Below are 19,990 nucleotides of genomic sequence, written 5' to 3' on the forward strand. Positions count from 1 at the left end.
CCTCAATTTCCATCCGAATAAATGAGGTGGGTAATCATTTAAACAATCCATTAAGTAGAAGAATAACAGCCATGTAAACACCAGGATCTGATTACTTTCCCAGTCAGAAAGTTTAGGTATGTTCTGCGCATGTACCTTTGTGTGTCAAAGGAAGTTTACAAAATTACAAAATAGTAGGAGCAAAACAGTGGTCTGGAGAAGAGGCGAAGTTTATGTTGCAAACTTCAAAAGACTTAAATATAATAAGCACGACGGAGGGCCGCAAGTCACACAATAACTATGTTGTTCAGACAAGCATTTGAACAAATGAAGGACTGCGGGTTCATATGAACTAGAGCAAATTAAAAACAGGTGTCATCTGAACATTTTCTTGCCACTCAAAATCTGAGAATTCCTGTATTATGACTATCCCACCAGTCTTTACTACACACTGTCACGGGCATCGGAATGTTTCAAGACCTGGCCTCTACATCTTGCCCCTTCGGTAATATGTGAATGTCAAGCACATTTTCCAATTTTAAACACAAGGGTGGGGAAAAAAACAAAACAACAACAACAACAAAAATGCAACAACTGCAAACTCAGGTAACACAGGTTAGCTATCTAAGATGCTTCACTTTCTCTGACTGGACTCACATGAAGCATGAAGCTCATTGTCATGGTAACATGTACAATGAGTAGTACTCTACACATTCGTGTCATTTAGGATTGGATTACTTTTACTTACAGGGTGCATGTAAATAGATTTTTAGATAGTTCAAAAGAGTGTTCATATAAACACCTCAGCCTTAATCTGTAATCAGAATGAATTCAATCAGATTTGAGAATCTTTGCCTGTAAACGTAGCCAGTGCTATGTAGCACCCCAACGCTCAGCCCTGTGCTTTCTTGCTCACTCACTCTTACTCCATTGCTGCTATGCAGATTGAGCCTGGGAGTGCAGAAATGTAGGGTTAGAAGAAGAAACTATGCACACTCAGTTCTAAACTTACCTTGTCAAGCTTGGACTCCAGCTCACACACATCTCCCTCCACTTCCTCAATGGTAGCCCTGATATAGAAAAGAACAATAACAGTCAGTGAATGTTAGTCTATGGCAGAAAAAAAAAAAAAAAAACAGCTAGCAATAGCCACAAAATCAAAGACAAACATCCACCAAGTCAAGAGGTGTTAGAAGACCACTGCATTCGCTTAGCCTAAAAGGGCAGTTGCAGACTGGCTGCACTGAGGGCTATATGTACTTCCAGGTCACTCAGAGAGGAGCCAGATGTACCGTGATAGAGCTGCACCTCTCACACACATACAAAAATATGTGGTTTATAAACAGCCTGTTTATCCCATCTCATTCTAAAAATGGCTTCTTTATGAAAGGAAACTGGCATAGCTCAAACTGAAGTATAGAGCAATAATACTTAGACTGTACAAATTGGTCAGTCCAGGCAATTTTCATTTCATTCCAAATTTTTCATTTAAGGGTGTAAAAATTCTCTCATGACAGTATTCCAACTCATATGCATATTGTCAAGTCCAGTTTTCTATTCATTTCTCAATTAATGCATTTAAACAGCATCAGGGGCTGTGGTAGCTTAGCAGTTAAGGTACTTGAACCAGCAGCCTTCCAATGTCAAGTACCTCAACCCCCACCACTGCCAAGCTGCCACTGTTGGGCCCCTGAGCAAGGTCCTTAACCCTCAATTGCTCAAGCTGTAGTCAGTCATAATTGTAAGTCGCTTTGGATAAAAACGTCAGCTAAATGCATATCTATTATTATTATTATTATAAAATAAACACTGCATATATTAGCTGTTAAAAGCATTTGTGTGATCATGGCAGACTTCAAAACTCTCTTCTTATTGTCTTCAAGACAAAGACAAGCAAACAACCAGAGCATTATGACAGCGCACATATTTGGGTAATCCTTAGCTCCAGGAAAAACATAAGTCATGCCAAAGTCCCCAAGCAGTGGTGATCAATTCCCAGCATTGCAGGGATGGGGACAACAGCTGGGATATCACAATGGCCAGTCAGCTGCACAAAGTCTTCAGCCAAATACCACTCCTTAGGAATTTAGAAAGGAGGGGAAAAAAAACCCCAAAAACAAACAAACAAAAAACAACCACACACAATATCATATGAACCACTTCCCAAGCATTTCAAATATTCTATAAATGCACAGGCATGTAATTGCATGAGTCTATTCATTGAATTATATAGGTGAAAAGTTCATCTAATTTACTATGGACATTGCAATCCTGCTCCTGACTGGGGTCTGGCAATTTGGAGAGTTGTTGAATGGGGTCTGGTGGGATGTGGATGGTGGGTTAAGGAGAATGTAAATGTTAGTCTGTTGGGTGGGGGTGGTTGTGGACAGCTGGCCCTCTAAAGCACATCTAGCGTCATTCACAGTGTATGAAGATAAGATACAAAACACATGGACGTAACAAAGGTGCTCTAAAGTCTAAGTACAGTTCACAAGCTTGTGAAACTGTCGCCACTGGAGAAATATTGTAAGAGAAGGAGGCACCTTCCTGGAACTGCTCTTGTCCATGGCAATGCAATAAGCCCAGCAAGAGAGTGTGGAAAGGTCTCCCATGAAGGAACTTCAAGTGGGATGAGGAGGGACTGGCCATCGCGCGCACACGCACACGCACACGCACACACACACACACACACACACACACACACACACACACACACACACACACACACACACACACACACACACACACACACACCTCCTTACAGCAAGGACTGCCCAGATGGGCCTGACCCACAAAATAATCGATTCAGGGCTAAAAACTGAAGTTAGACTAAGATACTTATTTCACCGATTAATATACAAATAAATAATACATTATGTAAAAGCCCAACATTAGGCTATGTGTTAAATATAACAAAAACATGGCTATTGTCCAAATGAGTCATAACCAGGCAACTAAACCATAGTGAAATGGTAGGATAACATCTGCTGAGCTTCCCCCCCCCCAATCTTTTTTTTTTTAAACATACGTCTTAAATCTAGTCAAATAAAAACATCATGAAGAGCAAAATATATGCATCTTAAAAAGCATCATGGAATAAATCTCAAATTCTTACCATGTTGCATGCATGGTAGTAGTTGAAGCTAAACATACACAGATTAAAAACAGGATGGTGTGTTGTACTTGGCTCAGTTTCAAACGGTTTCTCTGAAGCATAGAAACCATGCTGATCTGTCATAAATGCCTCATATATGGGGAACTGAACCCCCCCTTTCTCCAGTAGGCTGAAAACAGCAGTGAAATTCTGTCAAGAATAATGACCTCCCAAATTGGTGTTTTGTTTTTTTTTTCTTTGATTGTTTTTTTGTTAAATGCTGAAATGAATAGGTTGACAAATGTTAATAACCATTCTCTGCACTCTCTCAAGAAGAATTAAGATTCATTAGTTTTGGATCATTTGCCCAAGGGCAGTATTGCAATGTTTAAATAAACTGGTAAATAGATAGAAATGAATTTTGCAGTGAGTATTTGTATTTCATGATGAAATGGAAATAACAGAAGAATGGGCTCAAAGTGGGTCTTAACACAGTCATGAAAAGAAAAAAAGGATTTACCAATACGAAATCAAGGAAGGCAGTGCGGTTACATACATCACATCAATACCTGTAGGAACGTCAAAGAAAATTACATTAAAAAAAAAAAAAAAAAAAAAAAAAAAAAAAAAAAAAAGACACCCACCCTTAACAAGACAAACCACTTTTGTAAATATCTTTGACACAGTGAGCTGCTGTATTCAAAAGCCAGCCAAATGAGTTAGACATGAGTGTACAGAAGGGCTGTATGGGCACCACACCCACCCTCTTGCCCAAATGACCTCGCCTGAACACAGAGGATTGCTGAGGATCACAGGATGCACACGGCTCGCTCACTCGCTCCCTCCCTCCCTCCCTTAACTGCTTAAACGATTTTCAAAGTCTGCACTGTGTTACGAAAGAGAGGCTGAGGATATGCTCTCTGGCTTGCTGCCTGTTACCCAAGAGTCTCCGTGGGAGATGAGGAGATGCTGTTACACAGGCGCCACTGCGCAACAGTCCCCAGTGTGAACCCTCCACGCTCCATCTCAGGCTCTGATCCCAGCAGACCTCTACAGACAGCACATCAGCTACCAGCAGAGAGCCATCCTGCAGCAGGGCTGCCCAGCAGAGTCGTAAAAGGACAAAAGGAACTGAGAAAGTCCCTAGGACTGTCCAGTATGCTGTAATGTTCAGAGGAACATTTGCAGAGGGGTCGCCTCCTCTGATGTGATGCTCTTCCTGCCATTGTTGGAGTGTGGTGATGATGACTTTGGGGGGGGGGGGTTGGTCCCACTGAGCTAAGACCCTGCTTGTAGGGCTTGCAGTGAGCCAACTAAAGTCTCTTGTGAGGTAACATCATTGAGGGATTTCAACAGGAAAAGAAAAAAAAATTCCAGATTTCTAAACAGAACGTGAATTCTGAAAATTGTTAAAAATTGAGGACTGTGCATACCCCCACAAAACCGCTAGCTGTGTGCTCAACTGGACAGACATCCACGGCCAAGCTTCCTGTTTAGCAAACATTTCTTGTGTGATCATAGCCAATACAGGCCATAGAGTGCTACTGGGAAAGAGCAGATAATGACTGAGGGTCCATGAGGGGCAATAAGATTAAGGTTTTACAGGAATTCAAACCACATGAGGCAAAGCCACAAAGGAAATCTAAACCATCTTCAAACATGATGATTCTAACGTATCCCTTATAAGCAAAAAGACAGCAACAAAAACTCAAGAGGCAGTGTATTTCCTTACTGAACTTACTGCAGTCAATAGTACTGCAGGCCATATGGGAGTAAACAGATCAAAAACTGTTTACTCTCAAAAACTGACCTGTAAACATCTGAAAACAAAAAAAAATGAAAACACTATTACTGAGGACTGCCCAGGAGCTACTTTAATGCTGAAATATCTCTCTTTTATTAATTATGGATAAGGAAGTCGAGCCAGAATCTTACAGTCCAAGCTGCACAAGGGGCAGCAAGGAAAGCCTAAACATGGCTGCCTTGTTAGAACAGCAAACTTAAGTCAGATGTAAAAATTCTCTGGCAGGAAGACTGAAGGGATTTTGCTCATAAGACAGAAGACAGAGTTATTCCACATGGACTGCGTGGCCTGCATTTGTGCATAGCTCTTTCCTCCCCTCCCACTAGGCCAAATCAAACACTGGATGGAAATAGGGCAGTGCAACATCTGGGGATATTGTGATGTCAATGAAAAGCTACTGCTGTGGAAGATTTGTTAGCACAAACAAATATGAGAAGAGCTTGACTGTTACAGAGGATTCTACAAACATCCAAGGGGTTGGCAGGAACCGAACAAATTGAAGGCTCATTGAACTACACCATGTCCGACCTTGGATTAAAATGGCCACATTCCTCATAAACATTGAGGAAAGCAACCCAAGCAGTGCTAACTGAGGTTTTTAAGGACATCTCTTAGCACATATTTTAGTCTTAGGACACTTTAGTAAACAAAGTAAACAACTACAATATACATTAAACTGCTTGATGAGTGTGATGAACCAGCATGAGCTGTGATGTACCAAAGCAAGTTGGAGTGACTAAAATAATACATTGCTTCAGGGAATATCGCTTTTAAGGCAAGTTCTTGTGAGAAATCACTTGTTTCCATTAAAGCCAGCAAAGCCCACACCACTTGAACATGGAGCCTATTCTTCAGCTGATGCTTAAGGAAAGGCACTCAACACTCCAAAAACAAGCATCTTTCTGGGTCGCCCCCGCCCCGCTAGTAAAAACATGAAATTGTTTTGTTCCTAAAAAGGTTCACCATAAGACTTCTACATTAACAGGCTTAAGAGTATTCTTGAGACATTAACCTACATTCGTTTTGTAGAATATTTAACACAGTTACAATGAAGAAATAGTATACATTAATAAAGTAGAAACACTTTCTACTCAGTGCTGTGTGGATCAGTTTCCTATCAGCCATCTGGCTTCAAGTAAGATAGCTAAATGATGAAGAGTTGGACGGTAAATAATCTTGCACCACAAATGTGCTCGCGTTCAAACGACGCTGCACTTAATCCTGATTTAATGACAACACAACGAAGCGAAATCTCTCCTCTTGTTCACACATTTCTCTCAAATGACGGCTCTCTCCAAATATTCAACTTTTTAACTACTAGCCAGGCGACCAAATTCTCACAGTCCAACAGCAGTAGCGTTAATTACGTTTCACTTGCACGTTAATGGAATCAAAGTTAGCTAGTCTAGGTTAGATATCCAACACAGCCGACGGTTAAAACCAGACACCTGGCCGAGTAGTCCCGCAGAGCTAGGCCAACGTCGTTATTCAAAATTTTAAGATACTATAGCCAAATTCCCTGACCAAAATAGCCGAATACAGACTGCTAACTATGCTACACGACGCTGAAAACATACCTACCTGAACCTTGGAGAGTCTTTGAGACATTCCTCAAAATCAACAGTAATCTTCATCTTCTTTTGAAATAAAAATGTTTCGGTGAAAGATCAAAAATACAACGACAAACAGCTGACAGAGCTGTTTCCTTGAGAAGTCCCAGACCCAAAACAGTCAATAGGGCTCGCAAAAAAACTTAGCCAGGCAGTCTAAATACTGCTGCTACACCAGATAGCTTTAGCTAACTAGCTTGGTATCTAATCGGCGGACGTTAACACGGTTAGCAAAGGCAATTCAACTAACTAGCCTTTTGCTGGCTGGCAAACTAAACCAAGATTACACACACTTAGTTTTGACATAAATTAGAAGTAACGTTGAATTCAAAATACAGTACGTTATATGCTGCCCACAGTAACTGCATTGACCAGGTCTCCCCCAATCAGTGGGTGGGAGATTTTATTTCACACGTAACCAATAATAGACATATCTGAAGCCTCCGTACACATGTGAATGAATGTCACTAGTAAAAGCCAATCAAACCGAAGATGGACAATTTTCTGTAACCTTTTGGTTAATTTAAACGTCTCACGCAAACCTAGACTGGGGAACAAAAGTTATGCTAAACAGTTCCATATTTCAATAACCATACAGCCGTGATTGCAAAAACGCGACTGCTTTTAAGATAATTCAATCGGGATTTCAGATTACATATAACATATGATCTAATAATCTAGACACTTCCCCTTATTGTCAGTTAAATATGGGAAATGTATTTATTTTCTCCTTGTTCACGTGCGATTGTCTAATGCGTAATCCAAACGCACTGGAGCGTGTGAACATTTCTAGCTCGTAGTGACTGTACGCTCCCCGTTTCAGGTTGAACATGGCTCAATTTATTCAAACAATCACGAACTCCAAAAATAAGTCAGTCGGAAACTACATTCACTGTACAGTACTGCCATCTTGTGGTCATGTCTTATTTTTAATCAACCAATTTAAACCAGTCCATACTTTTTTAAGAACACCAACGGTCAACCTCTCTCACCCAGATTAAACCTAAAACTAAATTCGATATAAATTCCACTGTTGATTTTTTTGACACTGCAATTCAGTCCAAGGCCAGGTCTTACTCAAGATAGTAGGCCTAATAAAATGCCTGTTTTTAAAAGGGTTGAAATCCAGCCCATATAAGCAACAAATAAAGATTACAAGCAACCTATTTAAACATATTTTAATAATGACAAATATACACATTTTAAGGTGTAGAGCATGTACATGTACTAGATTAAAACAATGCAGCAATTATCCTTATAATTTTGTGGGGGAAAGTATTAAAGAACACAAATACCAGAATACAACAAAAAGAAGAAAAATTAAGTTAAAAAAGAGGCAGGCAATGTACAACACATCATAAAAATATAGAATATGGGTATGAGCATTTACAAATTTACAGAGAATTCTTCATCAGGTTTTACAGCACATGCCTAGTAATACGACCACCATATCCAGTGTGTAGAGAGTGGATCAATACCACAAGGCTTTCATTTGCTGTAAAAACTCATTTTGCAATCAGCAAATATGTTCCTTGTTTCTTTTGCAAAAACAAGTCATTACTTTAAATTTAAACAGAAATTTTGCATGGTGAAATATTTTAACTTCAGTAATGAGCAACAGCAATCCCATGGGATTTAGACCTTAATGTGTCTGATTCTCAGTTTTAAGTGACCAGCACTGTTTTTTTCTTTTTTATTGCAAGGTGGGGGAAAGTCTGCAAACCTGCTTGTGACTTAATTGTACTCTAGGCACATACATTTAAATGCTTTGTCTGTGTCTTAATAAAAGGTCATGACATTCCTGGCAGCATGTGCGAAATTAGACACTAAAGATTGTGTTGATTGTTTTGGATATCAGGTTAAAAAGGGGTAAAATGACATGCCAGATTATAAACAGGCTCTTCCTGTTGTGTTTATCAATATTGAACCACAGTATAAACAGACATCAGGAGTCAGTACTTGGGACTATAGTGCAACAAAATACCTCAAATAACTAAAAACCTAATGCAGCGATATTATTGTGAGGAATTATAGAAAAAAAAACCAACCTCAAACTAATAAATAAGACTATCTGTACACTATCCTTAGCAGTGAATGAAAAGTTATCACCTTTTTTTCTGGTATTAATATGCAGGTAGAATGGTGATAAATTCCAGAGTGCAAAATATATCACTAATCAAAACAAAAAGTAAAAACCATGGGTAAAGCAGTGGAATAGGCAAGACAAACCAAAAAGATTGCTTAGTCCAGCAATCATTTTTTCATTGTTTTTTTTTATTATTGTATTTGATTTTGAAAAAGCAATGGATGATATCAATACCAAAAGCACACAATCTCCTCAGTAGTTTACATAGTTTTGATTTGTAATAAATTATGAACAATTACCATTTAATTTATATGTTGGGCATAGCGATGATTAGTGCTAATAAAACAGAAAACAAGGTTTTAACCAGCCAACCAGACAGTAGAGCTCATATGAATATTAACATGGGTCCAAACTTCAGGCCAGCAGTTCCAAATCCTCGTTAGCAACCATTAGAGTTCCAAACCTCTAAACTTTACTTAATGACAACTTGGGACTTCTGAGCATTTTTTGTATGTGTACAACTTTGAAACAACTAAAATGACTCATGAGGGGGAAAACCCCCCACCTGTTAGACCCCTGATCTACAGCACAGCCTCAGAGAGATGGAGCATCAGCTGGCTGATCTGAGAAAGAATACTGATTCACTTAGCAGCACTCACCAATGCAGCTGGTGCTGATGTTAACATGAGAGGCATATGGTAGGAAGTGTCCTCTACCGGATGGTTCATGCCAAAATAGAACCAGCTCAAATAACAATGAAGACAACAGTAACATACAGGCTATGTGCCAGAGTGTAGTGAATAAAGCCACTAAAACCTAAAGCAGTGTTTCTCTGTGATCCAGTACACCATGAACGTATACAGTTTAGGTTCTAAATATACTGATGCCATGGTCTACAGTCAGTTGGTCAGGTTAGTGCAGTAGCGAGTATACTAGCTTTTCTAGCACAGCAGTTTTTTTCACTTTTTTAAGCCAGTCTTCAGGTGTAGGTGTAGCCCTACCAGGGCTGAGCAGAATAGATGGGGAAAGCAGTGGCTTCTTGGTACAGCCTGGACCAGGTGCCGAGGAGCAGGAGCTCTGTGCGGAAGGCCTCCTCTGGAACATGGCGGCTGTCAGGCTGGCATTGGCTGGTACTCAGGGTAGAGGCCTGATTAATAACAGTCTTCAGGCCTTTTTGTTTCTTTGTATAGCAACAGTAAGACAACATACTCCTGGCAACAGGGGGAGAAACCAGCTGGCTGATGTGGTTTTGCACTGCAGTGCTTGTAGAATACAGAGGGGTCATAGGGGCAAGGGGGTCCTGAAACAGTGTCCTCTATGATCGGGAAACAGCACGCAACCTTCCAATGGGGCTTGAGCCAAGGCATGAGCTGCAGGTGAGACGATGGCATTGTTTATGAATCCAAGGAATCTGCTAAAGTAAAGAATGAACCGTGTGCTTGACTGGTGCTTTTAAAAGATGATAGATGAAGTCCCACAGACATTGACAAACTTACATGATCCGCATTTGTGGTGATATGCAAAACTGCTCAGGTATTCAGACACCTCAGTGTTGTATAAAATGTGATTATTTTTCTGACACAGCAAAAACAGACCATCAGTGATGGAAAAAATAATGGTGCACATTATAAATCTACCCTTCTGAGATTCACAATCAATTATTCAATTTAGCAGATATGACATGAAGTACATATTTTGGTTTTTTTTTGTATTATTTGCCAAAGATGGAATCAATTAAATGTGGGTATTTTTGCCACTTAAATGGGAGAGAACTAGGTATAATAATATTGGCTTCAACAAAAATGATTTTACAAATCCTCAATTGTGGCTTTAATTAATCATACAATTTAATGTCTTAAAAATCTACTCACAAACCTAAATAATAGTGAAAAGTAACTATCCTTTATTCAATGGCATGAATAATCAGAAACATAAAATTTACCATCTTGAGGTGGGTCTACGTTAATATCCTCCGTCTCTGTCTCATCCCTCATTTCCTCGTCCGCATCTTCCTCCTCCAACTCCCGGGCAATCAGCTGTCTGGCCAGTTTAATGTTGAGACCTTCATTATAATGCATTTTCCTCAACATCTGAAACTGCTTTTTTTTGGCTGTCAAAGACAGAAAGGACAGGCATAGCATGTCAAGGGTCAGGAGGGAAAATCCAAAACAGGGACTGTAAGCAAAAACACTAATCTGAACAGTCCTTAGCTGCACTGCCATCTTGACTGCAGGGTTCCTGAGAGATCAAAGACAGACTCTGATTTCAGTTTAAATTCTGAGCTTTGAGGCAAGATTTTCCAAGTTTTTGGAAAAGATCTGTTATCATGAGACTACTATAAAAGAACTGATCATATATACCTGTAAACATTAAGTCAGGAAAAGTGATGGAATCATTTGAGGAAGTTAGTTTTACTGGTGTAGATATCCTTGGAGCAATTAAATCTGTTGACACTAGGGATCCAGACATGATGTTAAGACAGTAACAATCAGTGGGGATTAAAGCAAGCAAAACAGGCTGTAAAGACCTAATTAGACACATTTTCAACTTCTGGATCACTCCCAAATCCCTACAATTCTGCCCTCATACTGTGCCTGTTAATATCTAAAAGTGTACAATATTGTAAAACACAGCCAAATTGACTATGCAGCCCATTAACCTAAATACACACTGCTGTAAGAGTGAATGACTAGAAAGCTGCAGGAGAAAATGCTAACTTTTCACAAAGAATAATCACACACACTGAATGAAACATGTGTAATGCAATTGTTATTAAATAGCAATGGTGATATTGGTGTGCTAAATAGAATTCTAGTGTACCAACACTGCAGACAAGACTTGCTGGCAGATTTGATGTTCTACAGTGCTCCATCATCAGTATCATTAGGAAAGAGGTCCTAGGGGGATGTCATCTGCTGGATATGTTGAGATGGAAGCAATGTGAAATAGCAAAGGGATGGGTTGGTTAGCTGGACCCCGTGCTCTGGCCATGACTGGCTAGCTCCATGCCTCTTGCCCATGGTTGGCTAGCTGGACCCTGTGCTCTGGCCTAGTTGGCTAGCTGGACCCTACACGCCATGCGACCCACCTTGCTGCTCTGGGCTCAGCTCCTCCTCCTCCTCTTCGCTGCTTTCTTCTTCTTCCTCTTTCATAAAGTGTGGTTCTGTGCCTTCAGCTGCTGCCAGCCTGGACGTAAGAAAGTAAGGGTTAGGACATCCAGAACTGATGGATGTCCATGGTCACAGAGCGCTACTTAACTCTAACACTACATTAGCAAAAAACAAAAGATGAATGAGAGGCACACCAGTGCATGTCTGTGTGGAGAACTGAGGGAAGCCGTGTCAGCATGGAAACTTGAGAGGCATGTCTAAATCCCTATCACAACTGACAAAGTTAAAAACATTATAAATGCAGTTAAAGAATATGCTCTTAGACCATCTCAGCACAACAGAATAGCTACTCTTGATCTATGGATCAAGCAGAAGGTGCTGCCAATACCAACCTGCACTCTTATTCAGAATGTTCTCACTGATTGGAACTCCAGTTATGATGTGATGCTACCTTGAACAGCAGGCAGCTGCTTACACTTCCCCAAAAAGACCCAGTGGTCAAGATAAGGTTAAAGCTGTAGTTGTTTTGACTGATAGAGATGAGTAGCAGAGGAAGTTATTGCGGTTCTCAAACTAATTCTTACAGTCCTGAACAGCACTAAATCCACACATCAAATGAAGACAGACCTACATTCAGAGATATACTCTGCAGTCCTGACTTAGAGAAGTACCTAAACAAAAGTGGTTTTAGATCGAAGACTCTAGTCCATTCCTTACAAGTCAGGAAATAACATAGTGATCTCACCAGCGAGTGTTTAGGAACTGGATAGCTTCAAAAACATGTAATCTTATTGCTATTGTTACATTAAGCCAAATGCAACAGCATCATATAAATTGACCCAATAATAGTGTGTGAAAATTGCATCAAAATACTGATAATACCCGATGTTACACTAAGTTATCAGAGCATATATTATTATTATTATTCAGACTTTTTAAAAAGATGTAAATTTAATAAATGTTTTTTAAATTATAATTTAAATTATTTAATGCATAAAATCTTAAGAATAATTAAAATATAGCCTAACAAATATGATAAGATATAATAAACAGGGAAGTCAGTACACAATGAGTGGAGGGAATAGAATACCCTGCCACGTGTAGATTGGTATGTGCTATGAGCATAGTTCAAAGTTTAGGAAATATGTGTGTACGGAGGGCAAGCAGATAATCTAAAGTGCAGGTGCATTAAAGTGGCATGTGCGAGTAGTGAAAGTCCAGTTAATAAGAGTTCAGGATCCTAACAGCCTGTGGATTAAAGCTTGTTCTGAGCCTTGATAAATTTAAAGTCTCCCAACCTCATCCAACTGATGTAGGTGTTCTGCAGAAATGAAACGGTTTATGCATTGACACACTCAGCCCAACATACTCTTGGGTGGAGTAGTTGCCATGCCAATTAATAATATTACCCAATTTTAATACTCACAAATGCACAGGTATGGCCTTGAGAGGTTACTCTGAACTTCTGTAACTGTCTGAGGTTGTAAAACTACTGCCTTGCTTTCCTTCTTTTGATGTGTTTGGAGAGACCAGGAGGGTTCTTCAGAAATATGTACATCAAGACGTGGCTTCTGTTTGGCCCATCCAGCATTTGACTTCTTGTCATAGGAGCTTCCTGAGCAATCCTCGAATCCTTACATTTTGGTAAAAGAATCATGATGTTGTAAGATTTAACGATTGCTGGGAGTGAAACAGTTTTGTAGCCATTCTTGTACAGCGATCAAGTGTGTTTCTGCCTCTGGTACCACATGTGATGACGGTTGACTTTGTTGAAGTAACCAGTGAGGATGGAGGCAGCCTCTGGGCGTCATAGCTTATTACACTATCCAGGAATGTGGATAAATCTGTACCACTGCTTTTTGTGAAGGGAGGTATACAGCTGAGTGATGGTTGAAATTCATTCAAATGGAAAATAGAAGGGAGAGCAAACAATTGCCAGTTGTTTCAAAAGTAACATCTTTCAGATCACACAAGTTATTGTTGGTAACGAAACAACCTTTGGACTTGCCAGAGTCCATCATTCAATCTATACAGAAAATGAAAAAGGACTCAGAAATTGTATCAAACAATTACACTATAAAGGGAAAGCATTTCTCCAAGTCAAAAACCCCTCAAATATTTTCCTGAGATTTCATAAAGAAAAAAATGGACAAATGGTTTTATTCTTATTTGTCCACTTGATGGATGTGCTGTAATGGCCTCTAGACTGTTGCCTCTAGCTTTGCAAATGTAGTACAGTATAGTTACAATACTGGTTACATACATTTTCAACTGATGCACAGAAACACATGAGCAAGGTCACTTAATACTCCCTTCTCTGGGTGGCCTAGATGTTACTGGGCTACACCCTCCTTATTAATTGGCTTGGCATGAATTACTGTGTGTTTCAATCACAGTACCATGAAAAGCTGATTTTACACACTCAAGACATCTGCATGAAAGAGAAAGATAAATGAGACATTTTAACTACCTACATAGAAGGAAGCATGATTGTGTTGCAAGAGAATAGAAAACACAATGGAAGTGGGCCAGACCCTGCCTGGGTCAGGTTTGCCTGTTGCAGTGGTCTGGATAGTACTGGGTATCATCTCAGTGGGTCTTTCATGCAGGTTGGAGCTTCACATGTATGCCACCTCACCTACTCTTGTCAGAAACTACAAAATTTGCTATCTTCCATTCATCCATCACCATTCATGCAACACGTGTAAACAAACCACATCAGTTACAGCAGTCTCACCACAGTCCTGGGGCTGCTTGGAGCAGAGCACCTCGTCTCAGGGTAATTCAGAGCAGGGTTCCCACAGCAAGCTCTTCTTCCTAAATGAGGTAGTATGTGGGGGCTCCCTCTATGATAAGCCTCATATAGCGGCATCTAAGCTAAGTGTGTTCACTAAATACACTGGACATCCAGTCAAAGATATAAAGCAATTTATGAAGGAAAAAAGAAAGGAAAAAAGATACCAGTACTATTGTGTATCTACATACATTACCAAACACTGCTGACATAATGACCTCATTTGTGAGGTATTTTCACTGTCCACATACACAGGGTACTATTAGCTGTTTAACATGTCCATTCCTACTCTGCGGTTTATGCAACACACTACCAGGCTCTTCTGTTGCAACTTCACCATGTTAAAATGGCTGGACTCCTCCCCACCCCCTCTGCCTCTCTCTCTCACCTACACACCGCCACCCCCACAGATCACTTACTTTTTGGCTAGGGCATCCACGGTGAGGGATGCATTCCCTTCTGAATCACTGTGTGCCTCTTCATCGTCCTCATCGCCCACCATCCTGAAAGGGAGGGAACAGCTCTGAGGGTCAGACAGAGGTTAAAGGCACATGGTGACCTTTTCCCAGAGAAGCTTCCGTGGGTTGGGTTGCAATGCTGCCCTTGTGGTTGCTGACAGGGTAGAAATAACTGCAGGGAGCTCACACTGCAACCAACTCCAGTGGAAGCCATAACACATGAAAACACTGTGGATGTGTGTTTGGACGGTTGTCTGCTCACTGTTTACATGTAATAACTCTTCTACATTCACATGTGTGTAATATGACAAGCCTCAGTTAACAGAGTAAAAATACACCCCATTTGCTTCATGTGTTAGACTGTATTGTAATAAGGTGTTTAGAAAAGTGCTGCACAAATACAACTTTATTCATCTGCAATGAATATTTCAATTCAGAAAGTAATTCACTGGTATACAGAAGCATTTTACCAATTCCTGGAAGATTAGAGTATTGCAGGGTTTAGGTTTCCTAACATCTGAAAACTCATCAGCTAACTAGCATACCCATCCATCATCTGAACTGTGTTCGTTATCACAGGTAAAACACTCAATCTTGTAGTTTTTTGGCATTTAGGAAGGTACTGTGTGTCTGTGCACATGAAGGATGCAGCTGCCTTCTGCTTACCGATTGTATGGCGTACTGGGTTCATCAATCTTCATCAGCCCATAGTCCTTATCTGCTGGGTGATATGTGGCCAAGATGTTCATTTCGTCCCATTTCTGTGACTTCTTCCTGAAACAACCGGTCCAAATATGGATCTTAGCATACACTTTTAGGTAAAAACCATTAGCACTGATACAAATATCGCCCCCTGAGATCAGCAAGGTTTAAACAGGGACTCTGTCCCACTTTTAAACTTTAAAAAGTTACATTTCAAACAGCAGCCACAATAAACCTACTAAAGCCTATTATTCTAGGTAAGCTACCAATCAATTGGTCAGTGTTTCAGCAATTATAGAAAAGGCAGATGCCTAGTGCAGTGTGAGGGTAAATTACATCCTAAAAGAGAAGCAATATTTTGCACATTTATGTGATGACCATTGATCTATTTAAACTGTACATATAGCATAAGGCTGGAGATGTAACCATATTCTCAGCCAAGAGGCTTTTCTGCAGCTTGTCTTATCCAAGGACTGTTATTTAGAGGTCAGGGGAGAACACTATATCTGGTTGCTGCAGCAGTGATATTCCAGAGTGTGTCTGGCCCCATCTCTCAGGGCTAGTCAATAAGTCTGGCGAGACACTACAGCAAAGTCACGGGACAGGTCAAATCAATTGGTTATGCTATAAAAGCCTCTGTAATAAAAATCACTCACACTGCTCTCATTAGCATATGCCATACTGCTAACACTTTCAGACAGGGAGAGCACTGGCATACAGGCCATCCATGCCGCACAGGCCTTTAGAGTATGAGTCTCAGCCCAAACCTGGAGGGCATCAGCAACATCAGCATATATGTTTTATGGTTTGACACAACTACAAAGAATAATCAGCAATACTGTCTAGATAATAAACAAATGAAGGATAAATGAAAGCACTGGCTTTTCAAGAGTTGAGTCAGGTGTGTTACAGCATAACCCTGCCTTCATAGTCTTTCTTCAACCATCACAGCTGTAGTCAGAATATCCTGGAAATCCTGGATTTTGTTTGGGGTTACTTAAACTGTGTTATGCATAACAGTGTTTAAACAAAAAAAGACACCAAACCGACCAAATTGTGCAAGTAGTAAAAGCAGGAGAGTCAGATTCTTTCCAAGTACAGAATGTTTGCAAGTACATTTTGAAATGGTTACTATCCTTCCTAGAGTTGATGTTTTTTGTTTTTTTTTACATGTAGAGCACATTTTATGATTAGTTTAGTGTTGAACATCTTTCAATAAAGCACAAATGAAATGTATGTTTCACAAGAGGCAAGAGACATAGTTTCACAATTTGAGAGAAGGTCAACATTCTGCTTTACGCACCAGTGAGATTCAAATCTGTCCCAGCACACCACCACAGGGGAACATTTTAATCTTCATTATGACATAACTACAGACAAAGAACAAATCAGAACTAAACAGCAGGCTTGCTCTGGCCAATTATAATTCTCAAAAGCATACAGAGCTTGAGGGAAAAGAAATCAGGTAACCCAATGCATCAGTCCAATTTCATTCTTTTGGGGAAAGTGAGACATTAATAAGTGTAAAACCAGAATAAAAATTAGTACCCTGCAGCAGAGAGGGCCCATATTGACATGATGTCCAAAACAAATAAGCACATATCAAATTAAGGTCCAGGATACCACAACAGGCAGACTGGCACCCACTTTATTTTCAGTGTAGACAGGTCTTGCATCAGTGCTGAATGACCTAAAGTCAAGACAGTTTCATCTGTACATTACTGAAATCAATGTATGGTAAAAGGTCTCCAACCATGAATCTTGTATCTAGTTCTGGATTTTGTAATACTAGTAATTAATTTATGTAAAATTTGAGTATTTAAATCAGAACCCTCAGTCTGTGTACGTTAGATTTTGCAGTTTCTCCATAAGTCAAATGTGAAACAGTGGATCAATCAGTTTCAGTAACTTAACTGCTTAAACTAACTACCAGTGGTCAACAAAATCTAGGACCAGAAATTCAACCTGAGCTCCAATTGAGTTACATATACTGCATGTGGTATAAATACAATATAACTGAATATGATGCAAGTTGCTGGCTGACAATAACTCCCCAGAAGGGAGGGAGTAGACAATCTTGTTAGATTCTGGAAGGATGCTAACAAGGAATAGTATCCAGACAAGCATATGCTGAAAAGCAAGTGAAGGAAAAAAACCTCTTCAAAGGCAGAGCACCAGGAGAAGTGACACATGAAAAAACTGACTGCACCACTATAGGTGGAGTAGAGGGATGAGATGAGATGCTAGTGAAGGTTACTATCAGCCTAGCAAATGAAGAGTTGTGCAGGACACAGGCTGCAATCCTTGGATTGGCTGCACCAAGAACACTTAAGGAAACTTTTCAATTCCCTTTTTCATGCATACACTATTTTGATGTTTGTAGAGACATCTCCAGAGAGAGATGGAGCAAGTGGATTTCCTGCAGTGTGTCCCAGGTTCCCACAAGTGGGACAGAGAGCAGGTTTAAGAATAGTGTAATTTAAGGGAGAAATACAAAAAAAAAACATTGGAAAGAGGAGGTAGACAACACTGTTATACATGCATGATCGTTACTTGTTTGTCATTTGAACCAACAATGCTGTCCTCAATTGCACATTTCACTGGTGCCGTTTGCTTTTCAAAGAGCAATCCAAACATATATATTTTTTAAATAATTATGTGGAATAAATGTTAATATAACTTACAGCTCAGAGAACATGTAGGTCCTACTGTCAACTGTCAACCTCTCTCCGGAGTAAAGTACCGAAAGGGATGAGATCAATACCCTAGACACCAACCTACCACAACGACATACTAATAATTTCAATCTACAGTGACATCTCGGTCCCATGGTGTTCCACGCAATGGCACGAGTACATTCAAACCACAGCCTAACCAAATTGTGCCAGATTTCAGCGTCGTTAGTCACGGCGAGTACCTTTTTCTTCTGAAGTGGTTTTGTAACGTAAAAAACGACATAGCCAGATATTTTCAGAGTTCTCCACGTCACTACACCTAGTTGGCTGGTCGCGTAGGTAGGTCGCTTACTAGCTAGGTTGGTGTGCTAGCTATACATGTGCGGATTGCTTTGCTAATTTCACATGATAGGATAACTGGTGGTGTCAGGCTTACTTCTCAGCCCAATTAAACCAATTACTTAGCTAGGTAGTATGGGGAATCTGTGGATTTGGTTAAAAATAACTCCTTCTTCTTATTAAGCCGTCTTGATAAAACCTAAAACAAAACATTCCACAAACACGAATAAATACAACACGCATAGCTGAGTCAAAACAGTTGTTAACCAACTTAGCCAGCCAACACGACGGGACTAGCTACTAGCTAGCTAGGTTAGCCCTGTTAAGCTAAGTTGGTTAGCTTACTTTATTTGGTTTCCGACCGGCTAATGTTTCAACTCACTGTTGATCGTCTTCGAGGTTACCAGGTGCTGCCGGGTCTTCCGCTGTAACCTCGGGGCAACCTTTGGCGTTCGCACCGCTGTTTTTGTTCTTCAAAATACCTTTTATGGGCCGGGGAGCAGCCATTCCAAACGGTCACAACCCACTCCCTAACACCACACTTAACTCCTTTTGAAATGTCTTGGCAAGCTAACTAGCTAAGTATGGGTGTAGCTGCCTTACACAGTACAAAACGCAATAAAACCCAAATAAACACAGCTGGAGAACTCCTCTAAGATCAGTCTCAAACGAGCTTTAACAGTTGTCAGCCAAAGTCTGTGTCTGACTTGTGGGGGCACACGCCTTTACCCGAGCGCACAGCTGTAGCGGCCGGCGGGCGAGGAAGTGGGGCGCCGCTGTCGTCACGCCACGTCCGCATCATCGCGAGGTTTCGCCGTCGCTATGGTAACACTGTGTGGCTTTTAGCACGGGATTTCATTCATGCTTGTGACGGCTAACGAATGTGCTTTATGTCTGATTGAGCTTTTCGTTTCGTCTAAGATTTAGTTATATCAAATTCAAAACATTTAATTTTTGCATTTTAGATGTAAAAAATTTGACGGGCCCTCTTAGCCATAACCACACAGATATTTATTAATAGTATGATAGTATGTGTACTCCCTGGGAATTGAACCCATGACCAGTATCATTTAGTTTGCCAACTATAAACATATGTGGGCAGATCTACTAATCTACTGTTAATTAATTAAACTATTCTCTAGTCACACATTCATTCCTTGGAGGGTGGGGTCTATGCAAGCTCAAAAACAACAGGACAATGGCAACAAAAACAAAAACACAACAAAGATACTAAAGATCAGTATATTTATTTAATGATCAAACATTAGTCTACAACATTACCATTTAGTGACCTGCAACCTAATAGGTAGCTACATACAAAATGATTAGGATCCATGTA

At 40.2% G+C, this 19,990-nt stretch overlaps 2 protein-coding genes across 10 annotated transcripts in view; both read right to left on the bottom strand.

Moving 5' to 3' along the window:
* The window catches only part of LOC113585739 (arf-GAP with coiled-coil, ANK repeat and PH domain-containing protein 2-like), a 36,238-nt gene extending 29,100 nt beyond the window's left edge, over nt 1-7,138 (bottom strand). For all 5 annotated transcript variants that reach the window (XM_027023429.2, XM_027023426.2, XM_027023428.2 and 2 more), the window contains exons 1-2: nt 6,459-7,138; nt 992-1,049 (exon numbers count right to left, since the gene is read on the bottom strand). In XM_027023429.2, the coding sequence (XP_026879230.2) occupies nt 992-1,049; nt 6,459-6,511 (111 nt within the window). In that variant the 5' untranslated portion in view covers nt 6,512-7,138. The remainder of the gene's footprint in view (nt 1-991; nt 1,050-6,458) is intronic.
* Nucleotides 7,139-7,650: 512 nt separating this feature from the next.
* Nucleotides 7,651-19,415, bottom strand: ppp1r2 (protein phosphatase 1, regulatory (inhibitor) subunit 2). 5 transcript variants are annotated; one of them, XR_003411548.2, is made up of 7 exons: nt 19,034-19,415; nt 15,602-15,709; nt 14,897-14,980; nt 11,662-11,759; nt 10,516-10,683; nt 10,070-10,148; nt 9,862-9,943 (listed from the first exon to the last, which is right to left on the bottom strand). XR_003411548.2 is itself a non-coding variant. In XM_027023436.2 (6 exons), exons 1-6 carry the CDS (start codon nt 19,156-19,158, stop codon nt 9,855-9,857), a joined length of 672 nt encoding a protein of 223 aa, XP_026879237.1. In that variant the 5' UTR covers nt 19,159-19,415; the 3' UTR covers nt 7,651-9,854. The 5 variants fall into 5 exon arrangements, 4 of the variants coding, with proteins under 4 accessions (XP_026879237.1, XP_026879240.1, XP_026879239.1 ...); XM_027023436.2 differs by lacking the exon at nt 10,070-10,148 and having other exon boundaries at nt 7,651-9,943; XM_027023439.2 differs by lacking the exon at nt 10,070-10,148 and having other exon boundaries at nt 7,651-9,943; nt 18,997-19,101.
* Nucleotides 19,416-19,990: the final 575 nt, after the last annotated feature.

The sequence above is a fragment of the Electrophorus electricus genome, chromosome 26 (assembly GCF_013358815.1).
Source record: "Electrophorus electricus isolate fEleEle1 chromosome 26, fEleEle1.pri, whole genome shotgun sequence".
Lineage (NCBI taxonomy): Eukaryota > Metazoa > Chordata > Actinopteri > Gymnotiformes > Gymnotidae > Electrophorus > Electrophorus electricus.